Source organism: Bufo gargarizans, chromosome 3 (genome assembly GCF_014858855.1).
Source record: "Bufo gargarizans isolate SCDJY-AF-19 chromosome 3, ASM1485885v1, whole genome shotgun sequence".
Taxonomy (NCBI): domain Eukaryota; kingdom Metazoa; phylum Chordata; class Amphibia; order Anura; family Bufonidae; genus Bufo; species Bufo gargarizans.
The window spans coordinates 375,312,270-375,339,097 of record NC_058082.1 but is presented as its reverse complement, the minus strand read 5'-3'; the positions used below and the strand labels follow the sequence as shown (position 1 = coordinate 375,339,097).

Sequence of the window (26,828 nt, the reverse complement as noted above, 5' to 3'; positions counted from 1 at the left end):
ATTCCTATGGTTAACCCTTTGTGAATGTGGTCTGCTTAGCCCCAGCAAGACCACCGTAGATCCTCGTCGTATACCCAGGGATAGAAGTAGTCAGGTGGGGTGGGTTGTTATACTTGTATGTGTGTATTGTATAGTTAGTTTGTGGGTGGAATTTGGGAACGTGTAGTGTAGTTGAGTACTGTATATTTAGTGTTGTGTTGTCAGTATTGCGTGCGTAGTGTATTGTAATAAATACCGTAATATTTGTACCCTTTGTGTGGTGTGTACTTGTTAGCGGTAGTAAGTAAGGCGCATGCAGCTAGTGTAGCGATCAGTGTAAGCATAGCGAAAGTATTGTTATTGTTATATAAAGGTATAAATAGGCGGAGTCTTCACTAGACGGCTCCTCCTATTTAGGAATATTAATTATCGATATTCGCATAATATTGGTAATTAATATTCCCCCTTTACAGGATACTAACCTCTCAGTGATATGCGCATGTGACATTCTGTGGCCACATGTGTTCCCTCTCATGGCAGGGCTTCCAACTGTCATTTTTCAACAGGATAATGGTCGCCCACATGCAGCATGGGTTTTCCAAGAATGTCTCTTCCAGATTGCAACACATCCACAGCATGCCGTGTTTTCAGATTTCTCACCAATTGAGCATTTAAGGGACCAGCTGGGTGGGCAAACATGTCGCAGGATACAATACAGAACATGCCTCCATGCCCAACCATATGTTATCTTGTACACAGGCTAGAGCCAGGCCAGCAGTTGTATTCAAGCCTTCTTTCAATTGTACAGTTTTCCCAATAAACATCCTTTTGATCGAATATTGTACAGATATGCTCATTACATTCACACATATATGGGCACATTTAGACGCTGGTCTTAACCTCTTAAGGACACATGACGTACCGGTACGTCATGAATGGTTCCGATCACCGCCGCTCGGCGGGCGGTGATCGGAACCCGGTGCCTGCTCAAATCATTGAGCAGGCACCTGGGGCAAATGCGCGGGGGGGTCCTGTGACCCCCCCATGTCGGCGATCGCAGAAAACCACAGGTCAATTCAGACCTGCGGTTTTCTGCGTTTCCGGGTTATTCGGGTCTCTGAAGACCCGATAACCCGGAACAGGATGGTGATGGTGGTGTGATTTCACTCCACCGATCACCATCCAGTGATCCTGAGTGGTGATGGTGACATCACCACTCAGGATCGTTTTCTGATTTGTCAGTGGGCGGTCCGGCGGCAGATTCAAAAGAGGCAGGCGCTCCTCTCCTCCTCCTTTTGTGTTCCGGAGCCGGAGGAGAGAGGAGCTGCCTGCACGTGTCTGCTGCCACCGCTGCACCGCTGCCTGCACCCAATCTGTGCCCCCAGGACCCGATCTCTGCCACCAGCACCCCCCCATCAGGTACATAGGGACCTGCTAGGGAAAGTTTGGATTAGGCAGGGAAAAAAAGGGAAAGTTAGTTTTTTTTAACTTTTCATTGCATCACCCTAGTTAGGGTGTCTGGAGTCCACAGCACAGCTGTGTGACCCTAGACCCCCCAGGGGTGCTGCCACTTGCCCCCCCCTCCCCCCATTTTTTTGGGGTGCAGGATTTTATTTTATTTTTTGTGTACGCTGACTGTGGCCGGCACTCTTAGCGTCCGGCCACTGTTAGCGCATCGCACACCCCACTGCTGATCAACTTCGGATGGTTGATCAGCGGTTTAGAATTTTTTTTCACATTTTTGGGCCTTTTTTTTTGTCTTTTTTTTGTTAGTTTTAGGGTGAGTTCGTGAACACCCGTGCCCCCACACACACGCACACAAAATAAAGATTTCCACACACGCACATACACACACTCCCCTATGGTCCGCCGGACGTTCTCGGCCGAGGAGGCATACGCCCAGCTTGCCTCCGACTCCGAGAGTCCCAGTGAGGATGAGGATGACCCCACATTCCTGTTGTCATCCTCCTCATCATCTAGCGATGATGATGAGCCCCCAAGGCGGCGGAGACGCCGCCAGGCGGAGCAAGGGGACCGCCATGTTAGGGACCCTGTGGCCCAGCCTAGTACGAGCAGCTCTGGGGCTCGTACTGGTTTCCTGGCCCACCAGTTAAATCCACCGTAGCACCCTGCCGGTGAATTTGTCTGGTGTAGCCTAGAGCGATACGAGCCCGTGATTCCTGATTTTGTAGGCCAATCAGGAATCCAGATTTCCACAGTGGGCTACACTGAATATGACTTTTTTCGTCATTTTTTTCAGTGACCCACTGGTAAATCTGATGGTGGAGCAGACAAATCTGTACGCCCAACAGTTCGTCGCTCAACACCCGGGCTCCTTTTTGGCCAGGCCCGGTGGCTGGACGCCGGTCAGTGCAGCCGAAATGAGGACATTTTGGGGCCTCGTGCTGCATATGGGCCTGGTCAAGAAACCCAGTGTCAGGCTGTACTGGAGTGGGGACGTCCTATACCAGACCCCACTTTACAGTACGGCCATGACACGCTCCCGGTTTGAGGCCATCCGGAAATGTCTGCATTATTCCGATAATGCAGCATGTCCCCCCCGAGGTGATCCTGCCCATGACCGTCTGTACAAGATACGGCCGGTCTTCGATCACTTTGGGGCCAAATTCATGGAGGCCTATGTACTGGGAAGAGAGGTCTCGGTTGATGAGTCTCTCATTGCGTTCAAGGGGAGACTCATTTTCCGCCAGTATGTGCCCTCCAAGCGGGCGAGGTATGGCGTGAAGCTATACAAAATTTGTGAGAGTACCTCAGGGTACACTTACAAATTTCGTATATACGAGGGGCGAGATTCCCGGATTCAACCCCCAGAATGTCCCCCCACTCTGGGTGTTACCGGGAAACTTGTTTCGGACCTTATGTACCCACTGCTGGATAAGGGTTACCACCTGTACGTGGATAACTTTTATACCAGTAACCCCTTGTTCCAGTCCCTTGCCGCCAGATCCACGTTCGCTTGTGGGACCGTGCGGAAAAATCAACGCGGCCTCCCTGCCCTCCCCCTCCAGGTACCTATCCCCAGGGGTGAGACCTGTGCCCTTACCACTGGAAACCTGTTGCTGGTCAGGTATAAGGACAAGAGGGATGTCCTTATGCTGTCCACAATTCATGGTAACGGCATCACCCCTGTCCCTGTGCGAGGTACCGCGGCAACGGTCCTCAAGCCCGATTGTATCGTCGCCTACAATCGGTATATGGGAAGAGTTGATCTTTCTGATCAGAGTTGATCTCTCTGATATAACGCCATGCGCAAAACCCGGGCATGGTACAAAAAAGTTGCGGTCTACTTGGTGCAGGTTGCCATGTACAACTCTTTTGTACTATCCCGAAGCGCTGGCAGCACAGGGACATTCCTCCAGTTCTATGAGGCAGTCCTCAAGGCCCTGATCTTTTCGGACCGGGAAAGAGCAGGCCGGAGTACCTCGGGAACTGTAGGCGCCCGGATCGTCCCTGGCCAACACTTTCCAGGTGTGGTCCCCCATACTGGAAAGAAGGGACGAACCCAAAAAAGGTGCAGAGTGTGTCACAGGAGGGGGATACAGAAGGAAACCACAACTCAATGTGACACGTGCCACGATCATCCGGGCCTTTGCATTATTGGTTGCTTCAGGGAGTATCACACTTCCATGGAGTACTAAATTTATATCCCAATTTAGGACTGACATCGGATAAAAAAAAACTGGTTCTCAGACTTGAGACACCCAAAAAAACAAAAATAATTTATTAAAAGTATACATATTAGGTATTGCAGTGTCGGTAATAATGTCCTCTATAAAAATACCCCATGACCTAACCCCCCAGATTAACACGGTCAAGGAAAAAAAAAAAAAAAAAGGTGCAAAAAATTATTTTTTTGTCACCTTACATAACAAAAAGTTTAATAGCAAGCGATCAAAAAGTCATATAGCCCCCAAAATAGTGCCAATAAAACCGTCCGCTCGTCCCGCAAAAAATGAGCCCCCACATAAGATAATCGGATAAGAAAAAATAAAAAATAATGACACCTAGACTTTAGAGATACAAAATTTTTTTTTGGTATCAAAAAGGATAATATAGTCAAAAACCTAAATAATTGTAAAAAAAGTAGATTTATTAGGTATCGCCGCGTCCGTAAGAATCTCCTCTATAAAAATATCCCATGACCTAACCCCCCAGATTAACACGGTTAAAAAAAAAAAAAGAAAACGGTGCCAAAAACGCAATTTTTGGCACTTTTTCATTTCAATCCGTTTTTTCTGGTAACAAAACAAGGGTTAACAACCAAACAAAAGTTAATATTTATTACCCTGATACTGCAGTTTACAGAAATGCCATATTTGTGGTCGTAAACTGCTGTATCAGTAAAAGGGAGGCCGCAAAAGGAAAGGACCGACATGGTTTCTGGAAGGCCGATTTTGATGGCCTTTTTTATTGACACCATGTCCCTTTTGAAGCCCCCCTGATGCCCCCCTAGAGTAAAAACTCCCTAAAAGTGACCCCATCTAAGAAACTACACCCCTCAAGGTATTCAAAACTGATTATACAAACTTTATTAACCCTTTAGGTGTTCCTCAACAGTTAATGGCAAATGGAGATGAAATTTCAGAATTTCAATTTTTGGTAACCTTGCCTCACAAAAATGTAATATAGAGCAACCAAAAATCATATGTACCCTAAAAATAGTCCCCCCCAAAAATGCCACCTTATCCCATAGTTTCCAAAATGGGGTCACTTTTAGGGAGTTTCTACTCCAGGGGTGCATCAGGGGGGTTGAAACAGGACACGGTGTAAATAAACCGGTCCATAAAAATCAGCCCTCCAAAAACCAAACGGCGCACCTTTCACTCTACGCCCCGCTGTGTGGCCGTACAGTAGTTTACGGCCACATATTGGGTGTTTCTGTGAACGGCAGAGTCAGGGCAATAAAGATACAGTCTTATTTGGCTGTTAACCCTTGCTTTATTAGTGGAAAAAATGGGTTAAAATGGAAAATTAGACAAAAAAATTAAATTCTCAAATTTCATCCCCATTTGTCAATAACTTGCGCAACACCTAAAGGGTTAACGACGTATGTAAAATCAGTTTTGAATACCTTGAGGGGTGTACTTTCTTAGATGGGGTCACTTTTACGGAGTTTTCTACTCCAGGGGTGCATCAGGGGGGTTGAAACAGGACACGGTGTAAATAAACCGGTCCATAAAAATCAGCCCTCCAAAAACCAAACGGCGCACCTTTCACTCTACGCCCCGCTGTGTGGCCGTACAGTAGTTTACGGCCACATATTGGGTGTTTCTGTAAACGGCAGAGTCAGGGCAATAAAGATACAGTCTTGTTTGGCTGTTAACCCTTGCTTTATTAGTGGAAAAAATGGGTTAAAATGGAAAATTTGACAAAAAAATGAAATTCTCAAATTTCTTTCCCATTTGCTAATAACTCTTGTGCAACACCTAAAGGGTTAACGACGTATGTAAAATCAGTTTCTTAGATGGGGTCATTTTTGGGAGGTTTCTATTATCTAAGCCTCACAATATGACTTCAAACCTGAACTGGTCCATAAAAAGTGGGATTTTGAAGATTTCAGAAAAATTTCAAAATTTGCTTCTAAACTTCTGAGCCTTGTAACATCCCCCAAAAATAAAATATAATTCCCAAAATGCTACAAACATGAAGTAGACATATGGGGAATGTAAAGTCATCACAATTTTTGGGGGTATTACTATGTATTACAGAAGTAGAGAAACTGAAACTTTGAAATTTGCGAATTTTTGCAATTTTGGGGTAAATTAGGTATTATTTTGTGCAAAAAAAATATTTTTTTTGACTTCATTTTACCACTGTCATGAAGTACAATATGTGACGAAAAAACAATCTCAGAACGGCCTGGATAAGTCAAAGCGTTTTAAAATCATCAGCACTTAAAGTGACAGTGGTCAGATTTGCAAAAAATGGCCTGGTCCTTAAGGTGAAATAAGGCTGTGTCCCTATGGGGTTAATAAACCCCCATTGCTGGCAGTGGATCGTCGAAGTTATGCAGAGGCACAGGCCTCTTTATAACTTCGGCGGATCCAATGCCTAAAACAGGCGTATAAAAAGGGAAATGAGATGGGCCATCTGGCCCGTCCCCTTCCCCGCCAACTTATTTAGACCTAGCATGAGCAGGGAAAAGTCGCAGATTGCGGCACAAATGACCTTCGCGCCGCAATCTGCGCCAGAAATATGCCTACTATAGCATATTTTAAATACATTACCCCCATAAAGTTTCATTTGATTCTAACAACTCCTTCTTGATGCTTTATTTGACAATGAGTTTATATATATATAATTTTTTAGTGACTTTATGTGGAATAAAAGTTAACTTTCTTACTTCTTTAGAGGGTTTTCTTAAAATGTCTCCTACACCTCCTCCGTTTCGCAACCCATGATTAAGAACGGTGACAATGCACATGAGCAGTGTATCACAAGCTCTCTCTGTGCCATCATCCTCATCTAAAAAGATAAGAGATTAGTAAAGAAAATTAAAGGGAGAAGAAATATAAGACGGTAAGTTTTATTTTTTTGTGCAAAGGGAAAAGTGGAAATGGGGCTATTTGTTGTAACTTTTGAAAATAGCTTCTCAAAAAGTGATAGTCATTTTTTTTTTAAACATTGGATTGAACAACCAACAAAATTAACATAATCAGCTTTTGTGTCTGTTATTTTGCACTTGTTTTGTCAGATATCACAACTGCAGACCATGAAAAGTAAACTAGAAAAGCAATGCATTGTTCTCTCAGGCTGCAGCCATCTCTTCTCCCCTTCCCTCTGATGTTAATGCACATAAGCCAGGAAGATTAGGAGGAGGGAGCTGGGTTTAGTCAGGATTATTTTTTGTTTAGTTGGATTTTATTTTTATTTTTAACAGTACCAGCCATAGAACATACAGCTTAATTTCTACGGTTGGTTCACATTACGTTTTTGCTATTTGTTTAACGTACACAAAAAAAACATACACATTAACGGATGCTCAGACTGATGCCATATGGTGGCATCCGTTCACCATAGAGTTCCACTGTTAAAAAAGAACGTATACATTAATGTATACTTTTTTTTTTTCACAGCATCTGTAGGATGCAAAAGTTTAGTGTGCTGCGTTTTTGTATCTTTTTATTTTTTTTAAACGTACCCGTTAAACGCATAGCAAAAATGTGATGTGAATCCTAAGATGCCTAATCCTTCCTTCACTGCATAATTGTGCAGATTTGCCTTTCAGCAGCTTTGGAAAGTTGGGTAGCATGTCCAGGTATGCAGAAAATCACACTACATATATAGTAGATACACACTGTTGTCTTCATTACATTTAGGCCCCATGCACACTGCCGTGTTTCACGGCCGTGTGCGGGCCGTGGAACCGCGGCCTGGATCCCTCCTGAGAGCAGGAGCGCACGGCGTCACTGGTTGCTATGACACCGTGCGCTCCCTGCTGCCGGCACAGTACAGTAGTACACTGGTATGATCTATACCAGTGTATTACTGTACTGTGCTGGCAGCATGGAGCGCACGGCGTCATAGCAACCAGTGACGCCGTGCGCTCCTGCTCTCAGGAGGGATCCAGGCCGCGGTTCCACGGCCCGCACACGGCCGTGAAACACAGCAGTGTGCATGGGGCCTTATGTAAATATTTTATTCAGAATAATATATGCACCAAGTGTGGCCTCCATTAAAACTCTGAAGAGGTTGCAGGCCAGCTTTCCCAGACGCTGAACTCCAAATTTGCCTAAATATGAAATGATAAATCAATTATAGATAAAACAGCTTGCTGCTCAGGGTTCTGGAAAAGATGGGTGACAACACTGTGCAGCTGCATTGGTAAAACAGATTATGTTGCCCTGGTGCCCTATAGTAGATGCAAGCATATCAGGACTGCATTTTGTGTATTTTATATAACCAATATGCCCCCCCCCCCTTCCCCCGGAGATTGCTAACCAGCTTTCTCAAAGTGCAAAATGCCAGTTCAGCCTGTTTATGAATCAGTAAATCCCCTATTGTACAATATATATCTGTAATGTGCTAGCTAGGAGCCTGGAAAGTCTGAGCAAGAATCTCAATGGCAAATAATCCATACTGTAGCATAGCTAGACCATTTTTTCATTCCTGGGAAGGACGGATAACCAATTAATAATGATGATGATGATAATGTCTAAAGTGCTGCGGAATATGTCGGTGCATTCCATTTCTGTATGTCCGTTCCGCAAAAAAATATAACGTTTCCTATTATTGTCCGCATTACGGACAAGGATAGTACTGTTCTATGAAGTACCAGCTGTTCCGTTCCGCAAAATAGAGAATGCACACAGATGTCATCCGTATTTTCTGTGGATCCGTTTTTTGCAGACCGCAAAATAATACGGTCATGTGCATGAGCCCCAAGGGTTACATTACACGGACATTGTACAGCTCCACAAGACTTGTAATTGAGGTCGCCAACACTGATGAATGTCAAATTTGCCTAGACAGACATTGAGAAATCCCTCCTGCCTATATTGGCAAAATTGCTATTCATACACCTGTGAAACCTGGGTAGCACTTTCTGTAATTTCAGTGTCCTGGTCTCTTTAGTACCCTTGCACACATACAGGGGAATTGTAAGAAGCTGATGCAGTTTCGCTGTGCTCTGAGTGTCATTTGAAGTGAAAGCAGTGTTAAGCCCCGCCCCTTTCCAGACCTTCCTGTTTGCCTGTAAGTTCATGCTAGTGCACAGAGTCAAATTTAAACTGAAGATGGAGAGGCCGGGAGAAAGGAGAAATTCATCTGACTGCACAATATCTGTTTAACAGGTTTTTTTTTTGCAGCACTTTGCCAATGTCTATTAAAAAAGAACCGGTTTTGCCAAAACAAGCGTTGGGGTGTGCGGTTCTCCTGAGGTGATTATGTATTATGGTCCGTTTACGAGTTTCATGATTTATCCACTGGTTGTTATTGTAGGAGGGAGTTATTTATGATATACTGCTGCATTATTGTTTAGCACTGGCTACTGATTTATAGTATTACTTCTTATCAATTATCTATTATCTACTTTGCAGTTTAGTAAACATTCTTTACAGCTACCCTCCACTTAGACTATACCTCCATATTCTCCCTCGGGTAGTACCGCACTTTACATTGATGTGATGCATCTCTTTTTATTATGTTTTGTATATTAATTTAATAAAGATTGTTATATGTTTTGAGCTATAAGGACTCAAATGTCTTTTTATGTAGTTTACATTGTTCAGAGTCACCTCATATATTTATCTCCTATTTTAGGGTGTTAATATTTGTTCTCATGTTTGGTAACCTTTATGTGATAATCTTTATGTAATAATGCTATAGCTTAGTCATAAGTGCTCAGCCTTGTATGTACAGATCTTAAGTTCAGGGCTTAAACATGTTTTTTTTCTTTCTCTCTTTCATTTAACCTGTAATAAAAGGCTATAATATAACACTTAATAATAAAATACCTTACTATATTGAGAAGTGGATTTTTTGTGTTATAGAGGCTTGCAGTTGCCGGTCTTAATAAATGACCCACATTATTCTTAATATGATGAAGATATAGACGTTTATTATGGGTTAAATGTTGAAGCAAACAAAATATGAAAGTCTCTCCCAATATTCAGAGCTAAAATCTATACATGCAAGGCTGACTACTTATGACTTACGAGATAACACATATTACTGGTGTCTATAATCATATATTATGCTTGTGAATAAAGCAGAAATTTGTATATAAGCTTTCTGAGCATATCTCAATGTGGTTAGGCTACAGTACGTGGTGTATATGATGTGTACATGCGAGGATACAGCTCTGCTCTCGGTATGCTGATGTCTAGTCCTGTTAATAAGGAGGAACAGAGCACAGAGGGTGTTACAAAGCAGTGCTCAAAGGATTCACACCACCCCCTGGTGTTCCCACTTGCTCATCTGCATATGAATAAAAACACAGAGATCTCTGCAGCTGTTTACCATACAGAAATAAAGAATAGTATTATTTTAATCAGCATGATGTGCCCTACCAGTAAGTATGCCTGGTCAAGGGTACTGCAAGATAGGCCAGTTTAGGAAAAGTTTTTTTTTGGGGGGGGGGGGGGGGTCTGTTCTCATTAAAGGGGTTTTCTGGAAATAATTAACTAAAGGCCCATGACCTCCATTGCCTATTGAAAGATTCATACTTACCTGCTCCAGGCTGTTCCAGTGCTGTGCACTAGCTCCCTTTCCTTTATCTTCCCATTCCAAGATTTCTACTCTACCAGCCAGGTATGGAACTTGGCCTCAGGTGCCACTGCAGCCAATGACTGGATTTAGCAGTAATGTGTGATTAAGGGATACTTCACTACTGAAGTCAGCAATTGGCTGCAGCAGCGCATAAGACTATGTCCAAACCCAGCCAGAAGCAAACAAGCCAGGGACTGTTAAATGGAGGAACTAGAGTGGTGAAAAGCAGATAAGTAGACAATGAAGTCTAGGGCCTTCAGTTGAGTTATTTATGGAAGATTTCTTAATATAGTTTTTTTTTCGTTTTTGCATAATTCATTTTTCTTCTCTATCTTCCCTGACAATGATCGGTATCTATAGGCAGGCATGTGTCACAAATTAAACCAGTCACAGATTTTTATGGATGCCAAAAGAAAATAAATCTTGTTTAACATCTTGTTTAACAATATTATATGAACCTTATTATGACCCCCCCCCCCCAAGCAGTAGGCATCCCCCTGCTAATGACATTAAGGGGATGATCAGGCAACCAAGGAACATAATCCATATGGGCAAGTAGTCCCTGGCATGAGAAGAAGCCTATGTCCTTATCCAAAAACAGGTGATTAAATTGTAGAGGCTAGTAGGGTTGTTTCGATACCCAAATTTTGATTCGGCTTCTATACTATAAAAAAGGATTGCGATACTCAATACCATACGGAAAAAAATAAAACAGCAAAAAAAGCTGCGTGCATTCTGCATTTTATGGAACGTGCGGCGCCCATAATAGAACAGTCCAATCCTATTTTTGGGGGGGACAAGGTGACTAAAAAAAGTTTAAGAATCGTTAAAAATTATTTTTTGCTGTTATGGCGTTCACCGCATTAGACTTTTAAAATATTTTAATAGTTTGGATTTTTCGGACGTGGTGATATGTAATATGTTTATTTATTGTTTATATATTTTATATGTAAAATTGGAAAAGGGTGGTTTATACTTAATATTTTGGTGCTTTTTAATCTTTTTTTTTTTTTTTACTTTTTTAAAAATAACTATTTCCCCCTTAGGGGCTAGAACCTGGGATCTTTTAATAGAGCTCTATTAGGGTGAAGAGGATCGCAAACTCTCCCTGCTGCCCCCTGCTTTGTGCACACAGCAGCAGGGAGCTTACCATGGCAGCCAGGGTTTCAGTAGCGTCCTGGCTGGCAAGGTAACCGATCAGAGCCCCAGGATTACCCTGCTGGGGCTCCGATCAGAAGCTGCCACTGCACCACCAATGAGGAGGAAGGGAGGGGACCCTGTGGCCACTGCCACCAATGATTTTAATACTGGGGGCGTGGGGGAGGGGCGAACGGCGCCACCAATTATTTTAATAGTGGCGGGTTGAGGGGAGGGGACGCACTGCGCCACCAATGATTTTAATACTGGGGAGGAGGGCGCACTGTGCCACCAATGATAATTAACATTTAATATAGGAGGCGGGTGCAGCACCTGAGGGGTTAACTGCCTCTGATCGCAGCTCCCCGCTAGCACCTGCCTCCTAGATTTGTATTAAATGTTTACTTTCATTGCTTGCGCAGTGCGCCCGTCCCTCTCTCCTCATTGGTGGCAGCAGCGGCACAGGGGGAGGGAGTTCTTCCTTCTTCCCTGTTCTGCTGAGGAGAACACAAAGCACGCTGAGAGCAGCGCGCAACATGTTCTCTGATACTAGACTGCGCAATAGCAAAGCCTAGTATTGAAAAAAGGCAAATCCCGGTATTGAGGTCGATACCAGACAAAAGTATTGATTGGGTATCAAAAATTCGATACCCGAAACAACACTAGAGGCTAGTTTGAAGAGTGGCTCTCAAATCACAGACACCCCGCCTAACTAGCAGTGTGCCTACAACTATCCTATCAATGTGGACTCAAAACTTAGAGCAACACACACTCAAAATTTAAGATTACACTTTTCCATAAGCCCATGACAGCATCCTTGAGAGATCGCCTATATCCAGGACAGGAAACAGGAACTTTCGTGGAGAGCTCTTAAGGAGGAGCATGGCCCCTAGACCACCAGTTAATTGTGAGAACTTGTCCTAAAACAAAACACACACTTACACAAAAGATATTCTCTTTTTTTAACATATTTTTCTTTATACATAACGACAATTGAATATTTCATCTATATAGGTTGGGAATAAATCCCGGGTGCTGTCATGGGCTTATGGAAAAGTGATTACCGATGAGTGTAATCTTAAATTTCCCTTATGCCCATGACAGCACCCTTGAGAGACGACTAGAATAGTAATCCTTGTGGGGGGGGGGGGGGGGGGGGGGGGGGTTGGGGGGGGGAGACTACTGCCTGGAGGACTTGCCTACCAAAAGCTAACTGCTCTCTAGAGCCTAGGTCTAGTCTGTAATGACGAAAAAAGGTACACGGAGACTGCCATGTGGCTGCTCTACAAATCTGTTCTAAGGTAGCATCAGCCCTCTCTGCCCAAGAAGTAGAAACTGATCTGGTGGAATGAGCACCAAAGCCTTTTGGGGGAGTTTTCCCTGCTGAAGAATAGGCCAAAGTAATGGCGCTCACAATCCATCTGGAAAGTGATTTAGGAGAGGCTGAGAGACCCTTGTTTTTTCCACAGAATTTAATGAAAAGCTTAGAGGTTTTCCTCCATTGACTAGTAACATCAAGTAATGGGATACACATCTTTTTACATCTAAGCAATGGAGTTTCTTCTCTTTTTCATTATTTGGATTTTGGCACAGAGAGGGAAGGACAATGTCCTGTGTTCTATGGAACATATAAACTACCTAATAAGTACCCTGTCATCCAAGATGTTAGTATAAGGTGGGGATGTTGAAAAGGCTGAAATTTCCAGACCCTTCTGGCTGAGGTGATTGCCACCAGGAAGGCAGTTTTGAATGAAAGAAGTCTTATAGATAAGACTCAAAGGGAGGCTCCATGAGGCTAGTGAGGACTATGTTGAGGTCCCAAGGTGGAACTGAGGGTCCGAGTATTGGTCTAACTCTGTTGATGGCTTTAAAAAAATCTCCTAACCCAGGTATGGTTAGCGATCGGGGAATCAAAAAAGGCACTTAGAGCAGGTACCTGTACCTTGAGAGTGCTAGGCCTCAAATTCTTCTCATGACTGACTTGTAAGAAATCTAAGATCTTACACATAGGAGGAGGGTTTAAAGGATTCACCGGATCCTTAGCAAACTTTTGGAAGTTCTTCCAAATTCTGAGGTAAATTGAGGAGGTAACCTCCTTTCTGCAAGATAGCAAGGTGGAAACTACTTTCTTGGAGAGGCCTCTACTTTCTAGGATTTCCCCCTCAAGAGCCATGCTGTTAGAGGCAACTGTCATTTGGATGGATGACAGGGTCTTGAAACAAAAGATCTTGCCTCTCCGGGGGAATCCAAGGGTCTGCTAGGGAGAGTTTCCTCAACCAGGTGAACCAGGTTCTTCGGGGGCCAAAATGGAGCAATTAGGATCACTCTCGTTCGTGCTTGTCTTAAATTTTGGAGAAACCTTGGAAGGAGTCATAGTGGGGGAAACACGTAAAGAAGCTGATTCGGCTAATGGATTGAGAAGGCATCTATACCCGTTGGTGAGTCTCTTGCCCTGAGGGAAAAGAACAGTTGGCATTTTCTGTTCTCCCTAGTTGCAAATAAATCCAGATGTGGATGACCCCAGAGGAGAGTTATTCGGTTGAAGATGTTTTTATTTAGACACCATTCCCCCTGGTCTAGTGTGTTTCTGCTTAAGAAATCTGCTGCCTTGCTTTCTGTCCCCTTTAGATGTACTGATTTGGTTCTGATTTGGTTCCTCCTTGTCTGTTCAAATAGGAAACGACTGTGGCGTTGTCCGAGAAAATCTTTATAGCTTTCCTCTGAATTAAAGGAAGAAATTATTTTAAGGCAAAAAGAACTGCTGTCAGTTCTCTCATATTTTAAGAGTCTTGACTCTCCTCCTTTTTCCATACGCCTTGTCGTAAGTTTCCCTGACAATAGGCCCCCCAGCTGAAAGGACTTGTATCGGTGGTAAGGGTTACCAAATTCTGTTGATTCCAAGGGAGACCATGGGACAGATTTATAGGATTCAGCCACCAGCGTAAAGATTGAATTACCTGAGGGGTGAGTGTGAGTGGTGCATCTAGCGGAAAAAGGGCGCCCCGCCATTCTTTCAGGATTTGCCACTGTAGGGGTCTGTAAAGCTGTCTCCAACTGACCGCCGGTATAGTGGAAGTCATTCTGCCCAACACCGCCATTGCCTGCCTGATAGTACGGTTCTTTGCGATATCAAGGACTGAACTCCTTCTGTTAATTTTTGTATCTTGTCTTGGGGAAGGATACAGCATGATTTCTACGAGTCCAGGATCATTCATAGAAAGACACATTCTTGGGAGGCTATTAGATGTGATTTCCCCCAGTTTATTTGCCAAACGAGCTTTTCTAGGATCCACACCACCTCTTTGACATGCAAGTCCAGACTGTTCTTTGACTCTGCTACCACCAAAAGATCGTCTAGATAAGGGATTACTAGAATGTCTCTTTCTCTTATGTGGGCCATGACTTCTGCCATTACTTTTGTGAAGAGTCTGGGAGCCTGAGAAATTCCGAACGGAAGAACTGTATATTGTAGGTGATGGATCTGATCTTCAATTGAAACTGCAATTTTTGATAGTCTGCGTGAATAGGGATGTGGTAGTATGCATCTCATATCTATTGTGGCCATGAAACAGCCCTCGAATAGATGTTTTAAAACTGACTGGATTGACTTCATTCTGAACTTCTTGTAAGAGAGAAATTGATTTAGATCTTTTAAGTTTATAATAGTTCTGAACGTGCCATCTGGTTTGGGAACCAGAAAAAGGGAAGAATAAAAACCTTTTCCTTTCTCTTACTCTGGTACTGGAATCAGGACATTTTTCTCTAAAAGAGAAACAATCTCCTGTTGCAAAGCTAGTTTTTTTTTTACTGAATCTCTTAGGATGTTTGAGACTTTGAATCTGTCCGGCGGGCAAGAGACAAACTCCAGACGAAAACCTTCCCTTATAATGCTCAAAATCCAGAGGCTTGAGGAGATTTCCTCCCAAGCGTGAAGGAAATGAGAGTCTGCCGCCCACAGGAGAGAAACAGTCATTGCTGAGTGGGTCTGGAACCTGAGGAAGATTGGGAATTGAACAGGAAACCCTTGTCTTTCCTATTTTTATTACCTGCTCTGAAATCTTTTCTTTGTCCCTTATAAAATTCCTTTTTGTTCTTTCGAAAAAACACCGTTTTTTGGGGGGTCTGGAGACAGGGAATCCTTTTTTTATTGTCGGATGCCTTATCCAAAAGGTCATCTAAAACAGACCCAAAAAGATAATCGCCCTGACAAGGTTTGGCGCAAAGTTTATTTTTAGATCCTGTGTCTCCAGACCACCCTTTTAGCCAAATAGCTCTCCTTGCTGAATTAGAGAGTGCGGCTGACCTAGCATTTAATTTCAGCGCATCTGCTGAGGCGTCTGGAATGAAATAAACCGATTTAAGGATAGTGGAAAAAACAGCTAGCAATTGATCTCTCTGGGTTTTATTTTGAATGTGAGATTCCAATTCTTGTAGCCATAATTTTAAAGATCTAGCAGTGGATGTGGCGGCAATATTTGGCTTGAAGGCCTGAGCTGAGGTCTCTTAGCTCTTAGACTTTTTTGAGGTAAACATCAGCTCGTCTATCCATAGGATCCTTAAGAGTATCAAGGTCCTCAAATGGTAAGGCCGACTTTTTGAAATTTTAGCAACTGGTGCATCCAGTTTAGGAGGCCTGTCCCAATTAACAGAGTCCGCCTCATCAAAAGGATATTTCCTTTTTAAGTTTTTAGGAACAAAACATTTTTTATCAGGTTTTTTCCACTCTTTTTGGATCAGGAATTTAATGTTTTCATTTACGGGAAAAACTCTGGATTTTCTCTGTCCTAGATCGACGAACATAATATCCTGAACGGATTTCGGGTCTCTGGATTCATCAACTTTCATCGTAGCACAGATTGCTTTTAGTAAAGCTTCCGTATCATCAGGAGAAAAAAGTGGCCTGCCAGTGGTTTCTTCATCCTGCGACGAGTCCGAACTATCTAATATTTTCCCTTGCTCACTTTCTTCTGATGAATCCGAATCTGACGTTTTATTAGCCGTGCCTTGTTTGCCCGAGATTACAGAAGGGAGGCTCTTTTTAAATACTTTCAAGGAATCAGATACTTCCGACTTCACCATATCTCTAATATTCTGAAGTAGGGATGGGGACTCCTCTTCCACTACTTTGTCGACACAATGTTGACATAACATCTTTGGCCAAGAGGGGGCGAGCTTCTTTTTACACATAGCACATTCTTTCCCTCTGGTCTTAGAGACAGCCTTTCTAGGCCCCTCTTTTATTGTCTAAAATTCAAGACAAGAGACAAAGAATGCTTTAGCATGACAAAGAAATAAAAAAGGCTGGGGAACGATCCCCCTTACCCCACCAGAAATACCGATCTGACTTCATGACCCTCCTGCAGCTCAGCGCGCTGGGCACTCTCATCCTCCATAGCAAATACAGGATAGAGTGTTGTCCAGAGGGGAATCCGCATCCTCTGTAGGCTGGCTGGCATGCTTCTGAACACGCGCTTCAGGGAGAATGGAATCCCTCGGTCGGGTCCCTGCTGGTGCTTGCTGCGGCCTTTTAGTAGGGATTTTACTTCCTACTTCCGGAACGCACACTGTGTGCGTTCCAAACACCGGAAATTACATTGGGCACATCCGGTTCTCGGCCCTCTTGGACGCCTGCGCTTTAGGATGAAGGAGAGGGAGGCCCAGGCCCCCCTGAACACTGCCAGAAAGCGCCGGCGTGCCGGTCGCATCTCACAGTGTGACCGGGACTGCAGCCGAGCACCAGCGCGACAAAAAATCCAGGACCCCAGAAGCCAGCACCAGACTCACTCCAGCAGCTCCTAGAGGAGACTTACGCCAGACCAGGTAACCCCTCTCGACCACAATACAGGGGCCCTGCAGCCGAAAATCCTCTGCTCTCCACAAGACCGTCCTATCCCTAGGACAGGAAACAGGAACTGGTGGTCTAGGGGCCATGCTCCTCATTAAGAGCTGTCCTGGATAGAGGCGGTCTCTCAAGGGTGCTGTCATGGGCGTAAGGGAAATATAAGTCCCTCTCTCAGCTCACTACTGAAAACCGAACTATAAATGTGCCCTGTGTCTTTGTGGCTAAAGGTATAAAGCTGCAATATTGCTCAACGCGTTTATGGATTTATAGTATCCTCACCAGGAGCAGTATACTTCACACATATACATTGCTGCCACATCAAATAAGATAGACAAACACACATACACGTGCACACACTATCTCTCTCTGTGGTAGCGCATTCGGTACTAGCGCTACCGTAAGGTGGCCGCTGAAACACAGGGTTTTGAAGTCATGTAACTCTGCCCCTTTACTAAGTCCGGACCAATCCAGCCCAGGCTACACTACAGGATAGAGCACTCACTCTTAAGGATAACTGTCATGTTATTTTAGAATACACTCACCTAAACACCTAAAGAATTATTAGGAACACCTGTTCTATTTCTCATTAATGCGATTATCTAGTCATCCAATCACATGGCAGTTGCTTCAATGCATGTAGGGTTGTGGTCCTGGTCAAGACAATCTCCTGAACTCCAAACTGAATGTCAGAATGGGAAAGAAAGGTGGGCTACAACAGCAGAAGACCCCACCGGGTACCACTCATCTCCACTACAAATAGGAAAAAGAGGCTACAATTTGCACGAGCTCACCAAAATTGGACTGTTGAAGAGTGGAAAAATGTTGCCTGGTCTGATGAGTCTCGATTTCTGTTGAAACATTCAAATGGTAAGAGTCCGAATTTGGCGTAAACAGAATGAGAACATGTATCCATCATGCCTTGTTACCACTGTGCAGGCTGGTGGTGGTGGTCTAATGGTATGGGGGATGTTTTCTGGGCACACTTTAGGCCCCTTAGTGCCATATGGCTATCGTTTAAATGCCACGGGCTACCTGAGCATTGTTTCTGACCATGTCCATCCCTTCATGACCACCATGTACCCATCCTCTGATGGCTACTTCCAGCAGGATAATGCACCATGTCACAAAGCTCAAATCATTTCAAATTGGTTTCTTGAACATGACAATGAGTTTACTGTACTAAAATGGCCCCCACAGTCACCAGATCTCAACCCAATAGAGCATCTTTGGGATGTGGTGGAACAGGAGCTTCGTGCCCTGGATGTGCATACCTCAAATCTCCATCAACTGCAAGATGCTATCCTTTCAATATGGGCCAACATTTCTAAAGAATGCTATCAGCACCTTGTTGAATCAATGCCACGTAGAATTAAGGCAGTTCTGAAGGCAAAAGGGGGTCCAACACCGTATTAGTATGGTGTTCCTAATAATTCTTTAGGTGAGTGTATGTTACTGCTGCAGCAGCATTATGCATAAAGCAATCTTTAGTTTCTTCACATACCACCATTTACCTTGAATTTTCCCCTTAGTTACGGTTGTCTTGAATCCTACAATATGAGGATCTTCTCAAGATAGAGAATTAGCAGAGGAGCTGAGGCCAAAACTGCCTTCCCTTACTTCCCATACACACTTGCTGTAGCCAGCAGCTTCCTGCCAGCCAATCAGATTGGATTACTGAAAGACACGCCTACTCACTCTGAAACCTAATGCAGGCATGCAGTGTGAAGGACCGCCCCTCTGTCTTCTGTTTACATTAAGTTGGAAGACAGATGAGCCCTAGCAACGATCTTTTGAAGGAACAGTGGAAAGGGACAGGAGACATTAATGAAAGCTGTTATTATACGGTAATTACAGATCTTTTAGCAATCATACATGCCTAGCTCTAATAAACTAGCAAACAAAAAAAATATATCACAGTTATCCTTTAACTGTAGGCAATAGAAGTGCAGGAAGATCGAGGCAAATTGCTAACCTCCGTATGCAATTGTCACTCAGTATGGATTATACTTAGGCAAATGTATTGATGCTATAGGTAAAGCATCAGCCATGTGTAGCTTAGATAAATAGAACAGACTTATGTGATGCACGCAACTTTTCACGATCTGTGTAGCTGTCGGCAGCCACATAAATTCCAGTGCTGTTATAGTAGTGCATCTTATCTGTTCCCCACATATGCCCATGTGGCTTTTTGACTACATTTTATAAAAAAAATTTGGGGGTAAGAGAAGCAATGAAAGAATGGCAAATTGCCTATTTTGAACCTTTTTCTATTACGCCATTGGCCGCATTGGAAAAATATTTTTATATTTAAATAGTACGGGCATTTTCGGTTGTGGTGATAACCATGATGTTTATATTTTTTCTTATTTATGTATTTTTTTATTCTGTGAAAAGGGGGTGATTTAAACTTTGACATTAAAAAAATTATATATTTTTTAATAGTTTTGTTTACTTTTATATGATTTTGAAGCTCGTATTTGAGCCTACAAAATCCATGTTTTTAAACATTTTGAACAATCATGGATTTTTTTAGATTCATTAAATGTTCAGAATTGCTAATTTCTTATGTTGGCTTGCCACCTGCTGCACTTCAGGGAGACCCAGAACATTACATAGTAACATAGTATATAAGGCCGAAAAAAGACATTTGTCCATCCAGTTCGGCCTGTTATCCTGCAAGTTGATCCAGAGGAAGGCAAAAAAAAAACTGAGGTACAAGCCAATTTTCCCCATTTAATGGGGGGGGGGGGGGGGGGGGGGAGGAGAATGCTATGTCTGCCTTGTTCACAGGAGCCCAGAACTGTACACAGTACTCCATGTGTGGTCTGACTAGTGATTTGTAAAGTGGTAGGACTATGTTCTCATCACGGGCCTCTATGCCCCTTTTGATGCAACCCATTATCTTATTGGCCTTGGCAGCAGCTGGCTGACGCTGGATTTTACTGCTTAGTTTGCTGTTTATTAAAATTCCTAGGTCCTTTTCTATGTCAGTGTTACCCAGTGTTTTACCATTTAGTATGCACGGGTGATTTGCATTATTCCTTCCCATGTGCATAACCTTAAATTTGTCAGTGTTAAACCTCATCTGCCACTTCTCCGCCCAAACCTCTAATCTATACAGATCATCTGTAGCTGTATAGTGTCTTCTTCTGTGTTAATTACTTTACACAGTTTAGTGTCATCTGCAAAAATGTATATTTTACTGTGCAAGCCTTCTACAAGATCATTAATAAATATAATGAAGAGAATAGGGCCCAATACTGACCTCTGAGGTACCCCACTAGTGACAGTGACCCAATCTGAGTGTGTACAGTTAATAACAACCCTCTGTTTTCTATCATTGAGCCAGTTACTTACCCACATACAGACGTTTTCTCCCAGTCCGAACATTCTCATTTTATATACTAACCTTTTATGTGGTACAGTGTCAAATGCTTTGGAGAAGTCCAGATATACAACATCCATTGATTCGCCGCTGTCAAGTCTAGAACTTACCTCCTCATAGAAACTGATTACATTTGACATGACCAATCCCTCATAAAGCCATGCTGATATGATGTTATTTGCTTGTTTTTGTCGAGATCCTCCAAGATAGCATCTCTTAGAAAACCTTTAAACAGTTTACCCACAACAGATGTTAACCTTACCGGTTTATAGTTTGCGGTGTCTGTTTTTGCACCCTTTTTAAATATTGGCACTACATTTGCTATGTGCCAATCCTGTGGAACACTCCCTGTCATTATATAGTCTGTAAATATCAGAACTAAGGGTCTGGCTATGACATTACTTAATTCTCCTAGGATACGGGGGTGTATGCCATCTGGCCCTGTCGATTTGTCTATTTTAATCTTTTTAAGTTGCTGTTGTACTTCTTCCTGGGCACTTTTAATGGGGAATTTACTTTTACATTCTGCATTTCATCTGACAGTTTATTTTCCTCAGTGTACTGGGATTTCCCACCGGGAAATTTCCCTGCAAGATCTATGGCCAATGTTGAATGCACATGGCTGGTATCTGTATTTTGTAAATCCCTGATTTGTGGACCGCAAAAACACCAACGGTCGTGTGCATGACCCCTTAGGAGTATGCAAACACTGTTTTAAAAAAAAAATAGTTTCCAATGTACCTAGAGAAAATTCTTGATGAGCTGAATAGAAAGATACAGAGGTATATTGAAAGCGTAAAGTATTTATGATTGTCAGACTAAGACAGAGTGCCATAACCAGTTTATAGCAGTAATTTTTCACCATATCACCAGGATATTCACCTTCAGGATTATCAAGTACTGTAACCTCAGAAGTGCAGTCAGTTTGGTCCGTTCCACAATATTCTGCAAAGGAGTTTGGTCCCACTGACTGAGTCATAGTCAGAGGGGCTGTGGAGAAAAAAACTCATTCAAATTACTTTCACAGTATTACAGCTTATTATGCAGTCGGTTATAATGTGTAAAATAAAACTTTCATAAATAGAAAAATTTTATTAACTAGCATAAAATCAATGTTATAATGCAATCAGATACCATGGCTTTCCACCTGTACTGCAGAAAGACTATTCCTCTACAACTCACCCTGGGGAAGCCGATCCACTTCCACAATGAAGTCATCTTTCAAGAAGAGGAAGCCCACAATGGAGAAGAGGTAGACCAGGATCAGTGCAAGTAGGGCAGTCAGGAGAATTGATCGGCCGTTTCGTGTTACACTCTTAATTACATTAAATAGTGTTTCTTCACGATATATCAGGTCAAAAAGCTTAAGTTAAAGGAAAAGAGGATGAAATTAAAATATCAACAAATCAAAAATCAACTAAAACCAAATATTAAACATTCTCCATTCCATGAATGGAACTGTAAATAGGATTGGCTTTAATGTGTTTTTTCAGTTCAGCATCTATTTGCAGCTTTCTTTTAATGACTTTGTTTCTTGTAGCTACTTTATGACATCCCTAAAACTATAGCACCAGGTTTTCGAACAACAGACTGGGATTGCCTAATAAAAAGGAATTTACAGAGGGCAAAGTCTGTTAAATCAGTGATGTTCAGCATAATAATGCAGCTGTGTAGACGTTTTGCTGACCTCCAGGATAGCGGTGCTGATGCCATCTGGCTCGAGACATATATATTTCTTTGTACAATATTGTCTCAAAGATTTAGCTTAAAGGTCTATTTACATGGGACGATATTACAGCAGATTGTCGGGAAGAAAGCATTCCTTTCAGACAATCTGCTGCTCACTGGTGGAGAAGACTGCTGCATTTACATGCAGCGATCTCCTCCAGTCTATGGGGAGGAGCGATCGCCAATGTCATCGCTCTTCCCCATAAGGACTCGCTGTTTTCCGGCAGGAGATTGTGTTTACACAGCACAATCTGCTGCTGATAAATGAAAACAAGCGTTTTGCTCATTCATATGGTAATCAGCGGTACATTTACACCGCCCGATCATCGCTAACGAGCATTACTATTAATGCTCATTAGCGATAATCTGTGCAATTCTCAACCCATGTAAAGTGCCCTTAGGCCTCTTGCACACAAACGTTTTTTTCCAGTTTCCATTCTGTTTTTTGTGTGTACCGTTTGCGGTCCGTATGCAGAACCATTCACTTTAATGGGTCCACAAAAACAACGGAAGGTACTCCGTATGCATTCTGTTTCCGTATTTCTGTTCCAAGATAGAACATGTCCTATTATTGCCTGCAAATCACGTTCCGTGGCTCCATTCAAGTCAATGATTCCGCAAAAAAAATACGGAATGCATACGGAATACATCTGTATGTCTTCGATATCCGTTCCGTTTTTGCGGAACCATCTATTGAAAATTTTATGCCCAGCCCAATTTTGTTATGTACTTACTGTTTAAACATTACTGTATCCTCCCATTTCCGTTTGCAATCCGCAAAAAACGGATCACAAACGAAAACCAAACAGAAAAACGGAAGGGAAAAATGGACCACCAAATACTAAAAAAAGCCATACGGTCGTGTGCAAGAGGCCTTAATCAGTAAGGTTGTGATGCGTAACTCACGACCATTGCTACTTCTAAACCCAGAAATATTATAGTCAGTCAAAATACTGCATTCAACAGCCAAGCTTGTATGTGGTACACCAATTACTTACCAAGATGCTGTAAAACAGTTCATGAGCAAAGATTCCTAGGAAACTGGTAAGGATGTAGGCCACGTGATAAAGAAATTCCATATCCATTATCATGGCCTTATAGCCACGGATGAAAGTTCCTCGATTGCCCACAAAACTAACCACAAAAACTATTTTGTTTGTCAACTGTTGGGGAAAAAAAAGCGTTGAGAGTTGAACAAATAGGGCATGTTTTGGTAGAAAGAATATAGAAAATGTACGTTTATTCTACATACGAAGAAGACTAAGAGTGGTTTCATACACACCTTTTTGTTGAAAAATACCACTGCAGTTTTTGATGCAGTCTTCTGAGCCACAAGATGGATCCAGCATAATGTAGAAGCTCTACCTTCATTTTACCATTTTTTTATTACACTTCTGGCTTTGGTTCAATACTGCATCAAAAGCTGCAGTGGCAGTTTCCGAATAAACACTGGAGCAGATTTCCTAATCTACAAGTGGCATAAATTTAGGCTGTCTAGATCTGCACCAGATTTATCATAGTGGCTTAGGCTTGATGATAAACCTGGTGCAGGGCTAGACACTTTTTTCTAACTCTATATCAACTTTTAGTTGGCTTAGTTTGAGACAGAATTTTAAGCCAGAATCCAAGTGAAGTCACACCCCTATTCCCTCTAAGATCCAGCCCCTTTTCAAGCGAGTCCGAGAAAATTGGTGGCATCCGTCATCCTAGAGTTTAATTGTAAAAACATACACATTTTTTTGCAGGATTCTACAGGATGGGAAAGTGTGGTGTACTGCGCTTTTGTATTCTTTTTTTTAATATCAACATAGGGCAAAAACGTGATATGACCCCTAAGACAAGAAAAATAACCACATGGAGATTATACATGCAGTCAGTGGGTTTCGATGGATATGATGTTGTTTTCCCTGAATAGTACCACAGAAAATATATAGCTGATATTGGAGTACTTTTAACTTGCGACCAAGCTTGGTGGCTCAAATAATCCTGGATACAATAGGTAGGTAAACCCACACTTAGCTAACATTGCTTGAATGACTTTACTAGCCTAGAGGAATGTGAGGTCTAACAATTCTATTTGAAGCACAAACACAGAAAAAATATGTTCTGATTCTATGTGAAGATTTATAAAAGTGCCTAAAGTAAGGCTGGGTTCACACGGGCGTCACGTTTTGGCTCAGGATGCGTCCCGGGTGCACTGCGGCAAACCCGCGCTAGTAGGTACGCAATTTAGTCAGTTTTTTTACTGCAATTGCGTTCAGTTTTTATCGCACGGGTGCAATGCGTTTTGCATGCGCGTGATAAAAAACTGAATGTGGTACCCAGACCCAAACTTCTTCACTGAAGTTCAGGTTTGGGTTCAAGGCTGTGTAGATGTAATTATTTTCCCTTATAACATGGTTATAAGGGAAAATAATAGCATTCTTTAATACAGAATGCTTAGTAGGTGGTCAATTGAGGGTTAAAAAAATAATAATTAACTCAACTTCTCCAATTCATTGCGTTGCTGCCGGTCTCCTGTTCTTTCTTCAGGACCTGTGAAAGGACCTGTGGTGACGTCACTGAGCTCATCACATGGTGATGGACCATGTGATCTATCATGTGATGAGTACAGTGATGTCACCACAGGTCATTTGACAGGTCCTGAAGAAAGAACAGGAGACCGGCAGCAACGCGATCAATTGGAGGCGAGTTAATTTTATTTTTTTAACCCTCAATTGACCACCTACTAAGCATTCTGTATTAAATAATTCTATTATTTTCCCTTATAACCTTGTTTTAAGGGAAAATAATACAGTGAATAGACTGTCATCTTAGCAACCATGGGTGAAAATCGCACCGCATCCGCACTTGCTTGCGGATGCTTGCGATTTTCACACAGCCCCATTCACTTCTATGGGGCCTCCTTTGCGTGAAAAACGCACAATATAGAGCATGCTGCGATTTTCACGCAACGCACAAGTGATGCGTGAAAATCGCTGCTCTTGTGCACAACCCCATAGAAGTGAATGGGTCCGGATTCAGTGCGGGTGCAATGCGTTCACCTCACGCATTGCACCCGCACGGAAAACTCGCCTGTGTGAACCCAGCCTAAGAGTGGCTTTGTTGCTCTTAGCAACCACAGCACAGCTTTCATTTCTAATAGTGCTTTAAAAAAAATGAAAGTTGCTCTGTGATTGGTTGCTATTTCTTATAGGCAGTTTCATAAATCTGCCCCTAACTACATGCTGTGTGCAATACACATACAAAAGGTAATGGTATTTCCTGCCATCTACAATCACATAAAGCCTTACATTCAGAGCTCCCAATATGTAGAGTGTTGGACCGATTCCCAGGTAGTACACGGAACGCAAGATCAATGCCACAATCAGTGGTCGAAGACCATAACGCTTTGTGAAAAGGGACATAACTGAGAAGCAAACCATGGTCCAGAAAATAAGAGAGATAAGGGGTGAATCCAATATTCCTAAAAAATAAATGTGTTACAGAACGAATATTAGATTTATAAAAAAAAAACAATAAGACCAATATTATTTTACATGTATTTAAGACAGGACTTGTTTCAATGGTGTATTACAGTATTAAGATAAAAAAAGCTACAGAATGTAATTACCATATTTTTTTATTTTCCCCAAAAGTGGGGGGGGGGATAGCACTGTGTCTTATGGGGCAAATAATTTCCAGCATGAACAAATAAACCCCTAAAAGTTACTTTATTGGTATGCGTTAAAAGGATCCCTAAAGGGTCTGCTAATTTCAAACTACTTGGTGTACAAACAAACAAAAAATATTAATAAAGTGACCGATAACCACATCCAGAATGAAATTTATTCACCTGGGGTATGGGAGAGTTTATCCCTAAATCTACCCCTATCCTAAAACCTCAGCCCAGGGAGGGCTCCTAGTGGTGGAGGCCCCCTGTCCGCGTACCTATACTGCTATCCCTTACCGTTACCTATGGGGGTGTCACAGAGATGGTAGACAGTTATCCCAGGTATGAGGTATGGATAATAGGTTACCAACTATATGAGTCAACTGGATAGGAAAGAAAAAGAAAGGAAACACAAAACATAGTACAGACAAACACAAAAATACACTTATTCAGGGTTGACATTATAGTCATACGCCTCAATTACCTCGACGTGTTTCACCCAAGTAAATACTGTGGGCTCATCAGGAGGTGCAGTAATACTATTAGTCTATACAATATTAAATATGTGACTAGACAGATACCGGTGCAAAACCAGGTCACATAGGAAAGGTGCTCCAAGATAGGTGCCGGCTTAAAGCCAGATCGCACAAGTGAGATAGACGCTCTACATATAGTTAAAATTAAGACAGGGGGATATGCTCAGGTATATTTATATCAATGATACTCATGCCTGCTTCGGACTCTATCCAATACAAATAATGTTATCCACATCCTATATGGGGCAGGAAACAATTATAAACCACGGTCAGTTTCAGTGTATGAACATCTAGATGTATATAAAATCACTGGTAAGTACAGACTTACAATTCAGTAGA

General features: G+C 42.4%; 1 protein-coding gene across 2 annotated transcripts in view; it reads right to left on the bottom strand.

Moving 5' to 3' along the window:
- ITPR3 (inositol 1,4,5-trisphosphate receptor type 3) overlaps positions 1 to 26,828 on the bottom strand; it is a 498,562-nt gene that overhangs the window by 37,193 nt on the left and 434,541 nt on the right. For both annotated transcript variants that reach the window (XM_044288135.1, XM_044288136.1), the window contains exons 50-54: positions 25,595 to 25,767; positions 23,300 to 23,464; positions 21,756 to 21,936; positions 21,456 to 21,563; positions 6,344 to 6,465 (exon numbers count right to left, since the gene is read on the bottom strand). In XM_044288135.1, coding sequence (XP_044144070.1) covers positions 6,344 to 6,465; positions 21,456 to 21,563; positions 21,756 to 21,936; positions 23,300 to 23,464; positions 25,595 to 25,767 — 749 coding nt within the window. The remainder of the gene's footprint in view (positions 1 to 6,343; positions 6,466 to 21,455; positions 21,564 to 21,755; positions 21,937 to 23,299; positions 23,465 to 25,594; positions 25,768 to 26,828) is intronic.